Genomic DNA, 13,213 nt, shown 5'->3' with positions numbered 1-13,213 from the left:
ACAAAGCCCCACCAAAAAAAATAAAAGAAAAAATAAAACTTTTTTCTTTTTCCTATACATATAAATAAATTACTAAATAAATCCCAACTTACTAATGTCCCAAACTTTGATATTTCTTTCTCTATAATACCTCTATATGATATAGATAACTATTCATCTAAATACTAAATTCTATTAATCAACCCTGTGTCTTTCAAATAGTTATAAACATATCTAAAACATACATCACCCGTGCTCAACTTTAGTATGTTCTTTATGTTAGGTTCCACTTGTTTTTCCTGTAACTGTGTGAATAATATATTTCTTTCTGTCTGATATATTGGGCAGTGCATTAATACATGTTCTACAGTTTCCTGATTGTTACATTCACACATCCCATCTGCATGTTTGTTGATCATATGTAATGTGCTATTGAGTGATGTGTGATTAAATCTCATTTTTGAGAACTTGTCTTCTTCCTTTTTGTTTTTCCTTGTTTCCCTACCTTTCCCAACTATGTTCTGTATGGTGTAATATTGACATCCTGTACTCCCATTATTCCATATATGTTGCCATTTTCCTAATATTTTGGTTTTAACTATACTTTTGATTTCTGACTTGCTGTATTTGATGTCCATGTCTATCATAGTTTGCTGTGCTGCTTGTTTAGCCAGCTTGTCTGCCATCTCATTTCCACTAACCCCTATGTGCGCTGGTACCCATAATAATGAAATGATAACTCCTGATTTAATGATATTATTTCCCAACTGTACTATTTCATATATTATGTCCTGCCGTGATTCTGATAATACAATTTTTATACTTATGAGTGCTGAACTTGAATCAGACGCAATGACTGCTTTAATTGGTTTATTGTCCTCTATCCACTTTAGAGCCAACCATATCGCTACCAATTCTGCTGTATAAACTGCTAAATTATTATTAATTCTTTTTGTAACTTCAATTTTTAACTTTGGAATACTGAATGACACTCCTACCCTTTGTCCAAATCTTGATGCATCTGTGTATATTTCAGTTGTTTCACTGTATTTTTCCCTTATATAATTTTCCACTTGTTTACTGTCAATCTCATTTTCTTGTTTTTCTTTCATTATTTCAAAATCAACTTCCAAATCATCAAGCAGCCATGTGGGAACTACTGGAAATACTATAGTGGGCAAAATTTTTATTGTATCTATTTTCATATAATTTATTTTTTGTTGTATTGTCCATCCATAACCTTTAATGCCCCGTTTCTCTCGTTCTTGGCATTGCATCAGAACTGTCTGTGCTATGTGATTTTCATTATGGCCTTTCAAGTTCGCCCAGTATACTACCTCCAGCTGATCTCTCCTAAGGTGTAGAGGCATCTCTCCCATTTCAACCTGTAATGCTGCTACCGGTGTGGTTTTCATGGCTCCACAGCATACTCTTAATGCTTAGTTTTGGATTACATCTAGCGGTATTAATGTTGTATTAGCAGCTGATCCATACACCATACATCCATAATCGATCACTGATCTTATCAACCCTGTATAAATTGTTTTTAATGCCACTCTACTAGCACCCCAGTCTACACCACATAGGCACCTCATTACATTTAACACTCTTTTACATTTATCAACCATTTTCCTAATATGTGTGTTCCATGTAAGTCTCCTATCAAACCACAATCCCAGATATTTAAAAGATTCAACATTCTCCAAATCTTTACCTCCCAATTTCAATTTTAAATCCTCTCTTATTTTCTTTTTGGTAAATAACATGGCTTTAGTTTTTTCTTGAGATATTCTAAATCCCCACTTAACTGTCCATTCCTGCACTGTATTTAATATCTGTTGCATTTTCTTCATTATAAATGTTATGTTTCTCCCTCTTTTCCAAATCGCACCATCATCAGCAAAAAATGCAACTCCTGTATTATTTCCTATCTCCTTAAAGATCCCATCAAACATTATAGAAAACAAAAAAGGGCTAATAATGCTCCCTTGTGGTGTACCATTTTCAACACTGTAACATTCACTAAATGTACCATTTATTTTAACTGTTATGGATCTTTCTGATAAAAATTCTTTAACCCATTTCAATATATGTCCTTTAACTCCTATTTGGTTAAGTTTAATTAACACTCCATCTCTCCACAACATGTCATACGCTTTCTCTATGTCTAAAAATACCGCTATTACTGATTCCCTGTTAACCTGTGCTTTTTTAATATCATCTTCAAGCCTCAAGATTGGATCCATTGTCCCTCTACCTTTCCTAAATCCACTTTGATAATTTCCTATCTTTCTTTTAGTTTCAACTTCCTGCCTTCTGCTTCTTCTCTACCTCCTTTTAAGCAGATTGGAGACTTAATAACTAGATCACCCTCTAATGGGTGAGATAGCTACTACAGGTAGAATTTTCAAATAGTAACAGGAAAACTGTTACAATCTTTTCATTTCATTACAGTCAACATGACAGAAACACACACACATATGCAGAGGTGTAAAGCAACAAACTACAAATCCTCACACTTCTGTAATTGAGCAGTTTTTCTCAGGAATTGTAGTTTACTGAGTAGTTTTACAGATGTGCACTTTTATTTCTCTTAAGTACATCTTAAGTGCTGAATTTGTACTTTTACTCCACTACTTCTCTTCAACCTGCAGTCACTACTTTATTTTTTATTGTCTATAAGGATTAGAAAACATCCAAATATCAACGTCTCATGATGCTACAGCTTGATGTTGTGTGGACGCTACCACAATGACGTCTATTAGATGTTGGATTTTAGTCGCCATACCTGATGAATAAATGTCAGTATTTGACGCTGGTTTTAAGATGTTGGAATTTGGTCACTTTCTAACACAACCTAAAATCAACCAAATATCAACATTATGTGATGTCAAAATAACATTGTCATCAGACGCTGGCTAGACATTAAATTTTAATCTTCTGACATCACAACCTAAATCTAACCTAATATTAACACTTTATGATGTTGTGTGCTTGTTGGGCGATAACCAAATGCACTACAGAATGTTACGTTTACACACCTCCACAAATTACATGTAAATGCATCGGCTTTCTACAGCGTAATACTCACTATTCTTGAGTACTTTTGAAATGTTTACTCATACTTTGAGTAATTTTACAACAGATACTTTTACTCTACTTGCGCTACATTTTTAGACAAGTAATGGTACTTTTACTTGAGTCTGATTTCTCGGTACTCTTTCCAGTGCTTAATTTGTAAACTGCGAGGTCCCAGAACAGATCGGGGTAATGGACCATGTTACCAGAGGAGGGAGAGGTGCATATATGCCAACACTCCCAGAATTTCACCCCCCCCCCCCCACACACACCCCCACTCTTCAGTTCGAGCAACACCCATCTCCCCCCAAACAACAATATAGGGGAGTGGAGAGCACAAGACTGATTCCAGTGACGCTCCAAGGACAGATGAGTCCTTGCTGAGGGCAGCTTCCAGCCTCCACTGCTCAGACTGCAGCTCTGCACAAGACTTTTGGCCAGCGGAGAAATTAAAATGGTCGTGCCGAACTGAGTCTGGTTCTCTCAAGGTTTTTTTCTTCACTCTCCTATTGGTGAAGTTTTTTTCCCCTCTTCGCTGTCGCCACTGGCTTGCATGGTTCAGGATCTGAAAAGCTACTCATCGATGATTTGCTCTTCAGTGTTTGACTCTCAGTAATGATTTCAAACCACACTGAACTGAGCTAAACTGAACTGAACTTAAACACTAAAAACTGAACTAGTCAAGTCAATCAAACCATGCAACAGTACATTACACAGCAGACTGAAATTGCGTTTCTCCCATACTCCAATGTGCAATTTAAAACAAGACATGACACACACTAAACATTTAACTAATATAGTACAATAGATATTTAATAAATATACAATAATAAACTGTGAGCAGTTACCAGATATCCTATTGAAAGTTTGTCTAAACAGCAAATGATACTAATAAAAGTATGAATGATGTCATGTTGACCTGATCTACTTTGTTTCCCTGATCCAGTCACTATGACCATTTATGTGAAGCTGCTTTGACACTATCTACATTGTAAAAGCGCTACACAAATAAAGCTGAATTGAATTGAATAGTATTGTGTGCTAACAAAGTAGATCAGGTCAACATGACATCCTTCATACTTTTATTAGTATCATTTGCTGTTTCACAAACTTTCATGAGTGCAGTGAATTCAAGAGTACTGGAATATATAGAGCAGAGTGAGTCTTATACGAAGGTGGAAAAAACATTAGATTTATTCACATAACATGCAGATTTAATATTTTAATTCACTTTTGTAAAACTTATGTTGTAAATTAAAATTAATATTTAAGGCTCATTATGAGTAAAAAAAAACTTTAAAAGGATTTGAAATTACAAAAATACATAAAAATAGTAACACAACATTTTGTGTCATATAACACATCAAGACATTTCTGATATAGCGAAACTGTAGGTGTCCTGTACATCAATTTACAATACTGGCCTGATGTGTTAGGGTGAAAGGTGTAAATGAGCTTGGCTAGTGAGATATTTAAACATGTGTGAATGTGACATGGTGACTGATGTAATTATGAATAAATGATTTAATCTTGAGTAATTATCTCCTGAACTGGATCATGTCACTCTTCAATATGCCGCTGTTTCTCTTTAGTCAGACTGAAGGAAAGCTGAATCACTCGACACTGTCCAGAATCATCTCACATGTGTGAAGAGACAGAAAGTTTCTCTGTTTTCTCGTGGTTTTCTCTCTTCATGACGTGCTCCATCACAGGTGGAGGAAACAGAAAGAGCATCCGCTTATTTGTGTTTTAATTCTGCAGCATTGAGTTTCTCTGTGAGCAGATATGAATAAAGCAGTTCCTGCAGCATTTCTTCCTCTTCTCTGATGCACATTAATGATGGAGTGTTTCAGTCACTGATGATGATGTTTAGTCGTCCAGCAGAGTCTTTATAAACTCCAGCAGCACGATCACTGACACTTCACTTCTGTACAGTTTAATGTGTCTGTAGAGACTCCACATTCAATCTATCATAAAACACCAGCTGATACTGAATAAAACACACAGAAACACACACATTATGAAGCGTCACTGCAGACACATCTGTACAGCTGATTCAGTTCACATGAGATTATTATATGATCTATGAATCATTAATACTCACCGCAGTGTCTCCAGTTTATAATGTGGATCATCTCTTAAATCAGAGAGCAGCTTCACTCCTGAATCTCCAACTTTATTATAAGACAGATCCAGTTCTCTGAGATTTGAGGAGTTTGATCTCAGAGCTGAAGCCAAATCATCACAACCTTCATCTGAGACGTCACAACAATCCCACCTGCAGAACAACAACACACTCTTCACTCTCAGTTCAGCAGATCAACAACACACACAGAGACTTTAGGTTAAAGTTTTACAATCCCTCTGTCCTGTTTGTCAATGGGTCACTCTCTCAGGACTCTTCAGATAATGAGCACAACAGCAGTCAGTGTGAGCGACTGAGAGGATCTTTGTTTCGGCACTAAATGCTTTCATCAATACTTTCAAACAGCACGATTTACTTACTTACAGACGCCAAAACTATTGATGCTCACAGGCCATTCTGCTCTTTTACATACACACATTAAAACAGCTCATCAATAATTATAATCCATAATAACACAAATATTAAATATAATAAAGCGAGCAGAACTGCAGAAATGTGCTGGATGTGTGTAGTAAAACACTGAACTATAATCCAGATCTAGAACATGATCAGAACAATCAGATGCAGATGAACACCTCTAGAAGAGTCTTTCAGCTTCATCAACATCAACACAGAAGGAGAAATCATCTTCATAATGTTGTGTTCAAGTCAATTCTTGTGTTGTAGATAAAATCCTTCACACAGTGTGTTCATATATCTTGTAGATCTTTTAGGCGGTTTTATTTGGTGAAAATCATTAATATTGTTCTGGAAGAATGAGCTGATCTGAAAGTTGTGTGTGTTCTGGATGTTTCCTGCTGTGTGAAGCTGAAAGTTTTGAGTATTGAGAAATCAGTAATAGAGATTGTAGAAATCTAAATGAAATAAAGCTGACATTTCTGTGGGTTCAGGTGTGAATTTGCCTCGTGTCTTAGAAGAATAATGCAGCCAGAGATGAAGATTCTCTCATTCCTCACTGATTTATATGACTTTATAATAGAAAATGCTGAAAGTGCTGAAGCTCATCCTGAAACTGACAGAAGTGAAGCAGAAAAACAGAGGAAAACACTTCTGGATGAGCTTCACTCAATGCTTTCATCAATAACTGAGGGAAATGAAGATTTCTGCTGACTAAAGGCTGATATATGACATTATTATTCTAATATGAATGTGTTTTGCTCAAACATTTGCTTCTGCTTCAGGGATTCCTCATGTTGGCTTTATTATTAGTGTTTTGTCTAAATGTTTCTAAAACTTCAGCTTTAAAGATCATTTCCCTTTACTCTACACAGACATTATTCTGCTGAGAATCTTCATTTCTGTAAACTCCTGGTACAGCACGAGTGTCGATAATTAAAGAGAAAATCATCTTCAGTAGAAAAAATTCTCTAATGTAAATGATGAAGATCTTAATAACATGATGATGATGAAAATCCCTAAAATACTGTAGAGCAGTGGTTCTCAAACTGTGGTACGTGTACCACTAGTGGTACGCAGGCTTCCTTCTAGTGGTACGCGGATGAATCAAATATGTAATATGTACATGCTACATATATTTAAAGAAATTATCAAAAATGATTTATATACGAATATGATGACATAAAGCCTATATTTATGAGGTCTAGGCAACATTTCCAGGTGCTAACAAACCAGGAGTTATTTCTTTTTTAAACTGTACAGAGCTTAAGCTGCTTTACTAGACCTAATACGCTACTGTATTTCAAAACTGCTCATTATGGTGGTACTTGCAAAGACAATTTTTTTCCGAGGTGGTACTTGATGAAAAATGTTTGAGAACCACTGCTGTAGAGAACATTAACTGAGATTAATGTATGTTCTTACCTCAGTTTCTCCAGTTTACAGTTTTCCTTCAGTCCAGCAGAGAGCGGCTTCACTCCTGAATCTCCTACTTTATTCCCAGTCAGATCCAGTTCTCTGAGGTTTGAGGAGTTTGATCTCAGAACTGAAGCCAAAACAGCACAACCTTCATCTGAGACGCCACAACTGAACAACCTGCAGAACAACAACACACTCTTCACTCTCAGTTCAGCAGATTAACAACACACACAGAGACTTTACACAGTTAAACCTGTAATCTGTGTGTGCTTCATGTTTTAGTTAATTTGTTTATTTAAGTTTTGTTTTGTTAAATTGTGTATCACTGTGATCTAAACATCATGATCACATCTGTGCTTTATCAGTGTGTGGATGTGTTTGATGATCAAATGAAGAAATGAGCTGCGGAAATAAGTTTATACTGAGATAGCGGACTGCTGTTAATGGACAATCACTGATTTCAGATTGATCAACTAAATAATTGTAAACTATAAAACTGTAAATATCTGATATTGACTTTTGGTTCATTCAGTGTCAGACGAGCTGCTGTGAGAATCTGAAACTCTTGTTTTATTCACACACTTTCATCTAAAACCCGCAGCACATCTACTAAATGACACCAGCCAAAATACAAGCAGAAAATAAATTAAACTAATGACTGAAAATTAAATAAAGAAATATAAGAAAAATGTAAAGATTTTTATTGTTTAAGGGTACTACAGTAAAATAGCAAATGCAATAAATAGCTCGTTCTAATTATTAATTAAATATTATTTCATAGCTCAAACAGAACCAAAACCAAATCACCAAGAGCTCTTATGAGAATCAGACTGATAAACTTGTACAGCATTCTTGATATAAAATATATTATTATTTCAATTAAGATCATTGTATAATCTTACCCCAGTTTCTCCAGTTTAGAGTTTTCCTTCAGTCCAGCAGAGAGCAGCTTCACTCCTGAATCTCCTACTTTATTCTTAGACAGATTCAGTTCTCTGAGGTTTATGGAGTTTGATCTCAGAGCTGAAGCCAAAGCAGCACAACCTTTATCTGAGACGCCACAACACCTCAACCTGCAGAACAACAACACACTCTTCACTCTCAGTTCAGCAGATCAACAACACACACAGAGACTTTACACAGTTAAACCTGTAATCTGTGTGTGCTTCATGTTTCAGTGAGTTTGTTTACTTTAGTTTGATTATATTTGAATATGAATCACTGTGATCTGAACATCATGATCAGGAATCTGCTTTACTGGTGTGTGGATGTGTTTGATGATCAGAATATGAAGTGTGCAGCTTAAATAAGTTTATACTGAGATAGTTGAGAGCTTTTATTACACAATCACAGTTATTAGACTGATCAACTATAAAACACACAATAAAACTATAAACATCTGAGATTCACTGCAGGATTAAAACACCAAAGTGTGAAACTGATTCTTCACTCAGTGTCAGTCGAGCCGCTGTGAGAATCTGAAACACTCTTTTACACACACACTTCACTCTAAGACTGCACTCACACTAGACACGATTGACCTGAACCATGTCCAGGTGCGGTCTGGAGCACTCACACTAGTCAAACTAATTGGGATATGGGGGTCAAATGTGCCCAGGCATGGTTCAGATAGTCTAGTGTGAGTACAGCCTAAAACCAGCAGCACATACACTAGATGACAACCTGACAACACACAAGCTTGATGATTTAATGGCGGAAAATGAATTAAAGTGATCAATAAAAAAAAGAAACTGTAATGTTATTGTTTAAGTGTTCTAGAGCATCAGCTAAAAGCAGTTTCTGTGGTCACAAAAGCACCCTGTCATCTGAACTTTGTTTATTTATTGCAGTTTTGTTCCATGTAAAAATGCTGTGTTAAAATGCCTTTATGATTAATTAACAGTGATGAACTAAAGCGCAGTTAATAGTGAAACTAATAGTGTATATTAAATCTGAATACTAACAGCAACCTGTACATATATTCATCTATTGTAAATCTGTTCATAGCCAATACAACCTGTATATAATGTTGATAGTACATCATCTGTAAATATCACCATAGTTTTTCTATAACTGCACTTTATAACTTACACCTGTATTTCGGGAGCTCCAGCAGCTGAAATCATGTGGCGCACACCCAAAGCGAACCTCCGCAAACTCTGCGATAACATCACATTCACCACACGCACTGAGTTCAATAACAGAAAGCTGATTGGCTGTTGCATGTTGGTCTCATTTGTAGTCGTAATACCGCAAATTACAACAGGACTAGTGAAATAAAGAACTACAACACCACGAAAAACAAACAACAACTAAAAAGACTTTAATTGAGCGTTAAATGTAGCGTTACATCAGAAAAATAAGACCTGAGCAAAAATATTTAAGACCTAAAATTTAGATTTTTAAATTCTAGACTTTTTAAGACCCCGCTGTAATTATCAGTAATATTTTATGGCTCAAACACCAAGAGCTCCAATGAGAATCAGACTGATAAACATGTAAACCCTTGATGTTGTTTCAACTGAGATTAATGTATGATCTTACCACAGTTTCTCCAGTTTACAGTGAGGATCCTTCAGTCCAGCAGAGAGCAGCTTCACTCCTGAATCTCCTACAATATTATAAGACAGATCCAGTTCTCTGAGGTTTGAGGAGTTTGATCTTAGAGCTGAAGCCAAAGCAGCACAACCTTCATCTGAGACGCCACAATTCCCCAACCTGCAGAACAACAACACACTCTTCACTCTCAGTTCAGCAGATCAACAACACACACACACACACACACACACACACACACACACACACACACACACACACACACACACACACACACACACACACACACACACACACACACACACACACACACACGTTACACAGTTAAACATGTAATCTGAAAGTAGTTTTCTTCTATTATAATCACTGTGATCTAAATGACAGTCAAGGCTGCACATGACTGAAGTGTGGATGTGTTTGCAAGAAATGATCAAATGAAATAACCGGCTGAGTAAATACTTTCTTACCTTTTAGTGGACAACCTGTCACAATTAAAACTTGATTTTATGTCTTAAAATTAAATTAATACACAATTATATGTTTAATTATGAGTTTATTATGAAGACAGACCATTAATAGAACTTTTAATTTAGTTAACAGCAGGTGTTTATCACTAATGCTGAATATTAATCACTTCATTATCTCATTAGCTGTAAATGGTGCTTCAGACTTTATCTACTCATATCTAATCATATTCAGACCCATAACAATGTACAGTAAGTTACCTGTTACTGTCAGTGTGTTTGTGTGCTCTTTATAAATGACTGATAAACAGCTGCTGGTAAAGTATATTGATCGCAGCTGCTCAGTTTGTGATCATATCTCGGTTTTGTTCTGTTGATTTGTAATTTCCAATATTCGTAGCTTTAAACAGATGGAAATATGAAGTTTAGTAAAGTTAGCAACAGATTCGCAGATTCGTATTTTCCTGATCAATAACTCATGTCATCATGACCGATTCACTATTAGTATGATTAACGTAAAAAAAAAAAAAACACTTTAGTTCAGTGCGGAGCAGAGTAAACACGGTCTTTTTTGTGTGTTGAAACAGAGTTCAGTGCCTGATAGACAGGGATGAAGAGGAAGGGAGTTCAGGGTATTTCACTACAGAATCCTACCTTTGTTCTGTTTTAAACTGAGGACCGTAAAGTCCCTGATGCTGGTGTTTTACTCGTTATCCAGCTTGACAAGGATGACAAGTTAGCGTTAGCTCGTTTAACCTTAGAGCAGCAACTGAAATATTCAAACTGAGCTTTGACGGGTTGGCTGGCCAGAGAAAGACGTGTCATATCATCACAATTATGCAGCGTTTCAACAGCCTAATGCTTATTTTATGAATTGGACATGTAAATACACACAAGTACTAGTAAAACAAGACGTTTAGAGTTTGTAAAACACATCTAACCCCACCACTTATTGAAAACTGCATTTTTTACTTTTTCTAAACAAAAACTAACAAACTCATTCAGTATCATTAAGAAGCTTAAAAAAACAGTGACACAGGGCAATGTCCTCACAAGTCACTTTCTCCTTGTAAAACCTGTATAATACCAATGACAGTATACAAGTTTGTTTCATTGTCAAACCCCACAAAAACACACAAGCGCGCGCGCACACACACACACACCACACACACACGTGCAAACACACACACACACACACACACATACACATACACACACACACACACAAACACACACAAACACACACACACAATCTCTCTGGTCAGTGCTACTTACACAGCTGATCTGGAGGCTTCAACCACAGGCAGGAGCTTCAGGAGAACTTTATCAGGTGTCTGGAGCTTTTGTGTTTGTGTCTGGTGTTTTGAGCCTTTTAAATATCTGCTTAAATTAAACTCATCCAACTGCTCTGAAGTCAACAAAATAAAGACCACCGCTGACCACTGAGAGGAGGACAATCTGCTGCCTGAAAGATCTCCAGATCTGACATACTGCTGGACTTCATTGACGAGAGAATGATCACCCAGTTCATTTAAACAGTGGAACAGGTTGATGGATTTCTCTGGTGAAGGATTCATTTTGATTTGTGTTTTAATGTACTCGACTGTTTTCTCTTGACTGTATGAGATGTTTCCAACTCGTGTCAGAAGATTGTTCAGGAGTGTCTGATTAGAATTCAGTGAGAGACCCAGAAGAAATCTGAGGAAGAGGTCCAGATGTCCATTTCTGCTCTGCAGAGCCTTGTCCACGGCATTCTGGTGCAGGTCAGAGATTGTCTGACGTTTAAATAAATGTGCAATTTTTGATATGAGGGTTTCACTGAGCTCATCTCTCTCGTACAGCAGGAATGAAAGCAGCACATAAAGAGCTGCGAGATGCTCCTGAATGCTCAGATGAACAAAGCAGAAGACTTTCCCCTGAAACAAGCCCAGCTCCTCTCTGAAGATCTGAGTGCACAATCCTGAGTAAACGGAGGCTTCGCTCTCATCAATGCCACACTCTCTCAGGTCCTCCTCATAGAAGATCAGGTTGCCTTTCATCAGCTGCCGGAAAGCCAGTTTCCCCAGTTTGAGGATCATCTCCTCGTCCTTCAGCTTCTTCTCATAGTGCTTCTCATGTCTGATGCAGGTCTGAATGATCAGGAAGTGTGTGTACATCTCAGTCAGAGTCTTGGGAATCTCTCCTTTACGTGTTCTCCTCATCATCTCCTCCAGAACAGTGGCTGAGATCCAGCAGAACACTGGGATGTGGCACATGATGAAGAGGCTCCTGCAGGACTTCAGATGTTGGATTATTTCATCAGCCAGTCTCTGATCTCTGATCCTCTTCCTGAAGTATTCCTCCTTCTGAGAGTCCGTGAAGCCTCGTACCTCCGTCAGTCGATGGACAAACGCAGAGGGAATGAGATCTGCTGCTGCTGGTCTGGAGGTGATCCAGATGAGAGCAGAGGGAAGCAGATTCCCCACAATCAGGTTGATCAGCAGATCCTTCACTGAGGCCGATTCAGAAACATCACACAGTTTCACTCCACTGTTAAAGTCCAGAGACAGACGACACTCGTCCAGACCATCAAAGATGAACAACACTTTATATCCGTCTCTGGATATCTCCATCTCTTTGGTTTCAGGGAAAAACACATGCAGGAGATCTGCCAGACTGAGTGTTCTGTCCTTCATCAGGTTGATCTCTCTGAAAGGAAGTGGAAATATGAGCTGGACGTCCTGATTCTCCTTCTCTTCAGCCCAGTCCAGGATGAACTTCTGCACAGAGACTGTTTTCCCGATGCCAGCGACTCCCTTCGTCAGCACAGTTCTGATGGCTTTGTGTTGTCCAGGTAAAGCTGTAAAGATGTCTCTGCATTGGATCGGTGTGCCCTCTGTTGTTGATCTCCTGGATTGAGTCTCGATCTGTCTCACCTCATGCTCATTATTGATCTCTCCACTGTCTCCCTCTGTGATGTAGAGCTCTGTGTAGATCTCATTTAGCAGTGTTGGGGATTTATTTGTCCCTGTTCCCTCAGACACACACTGAAACTTCTTCAGCAGATTTGATCTGAATGTCTGGAGGGCTTTGGGAAGGCTGTAAGATTAAAATAAAATGTTTTCAATGTTGCATGTGATGACTGATGACAAACTATTTGTTTAAAGTGATGATCTCTAGTAAGGTTATGCAGTTC

General features: G+C 37.5%; 1 protein-coding gene across 1 annotated transcript in view; it reads right to left on the bottom strand.

Moving 5' to 3' along the window:
- Positions 1-13,213, bottom strand: part of LOC559196 (NACHT, LRR and PYD domains-containing protein 12-like) — a gene marked incomplete at its 5' end in the record, with an annotated part of 120,545 nt that overhangs the window by 99,457 nt on the left and 7,875 nt on the right. The window contains 1 exon segment of the mRNA NM_001444605.1: positions 11,314-13,118. Coding sequence (NP_001431534.1) covers positions 11,314-13,118 — 1,805 coding nt within the window.

The sequence above is a fragment of the Danio rerio genome, chromosome 1 (assembly GCF_052040795.2).
Source record: "Danio rerio strain M-AB ecotype USA chromosome 1, GRCz13ab, whole genome shotgun sequence".
Classification (NCBI taxonomy): Eukaryota; Metazoa; Chordata; class Actinopteri; order Cypriniformes; family Danionidae; genus Danio; species Danio rerio.
The sequence above is the reverse complement of the archived record's forward strand: the minus strand, read 5'-3'. Positions and strand labels throughout refer to the sequence as shown.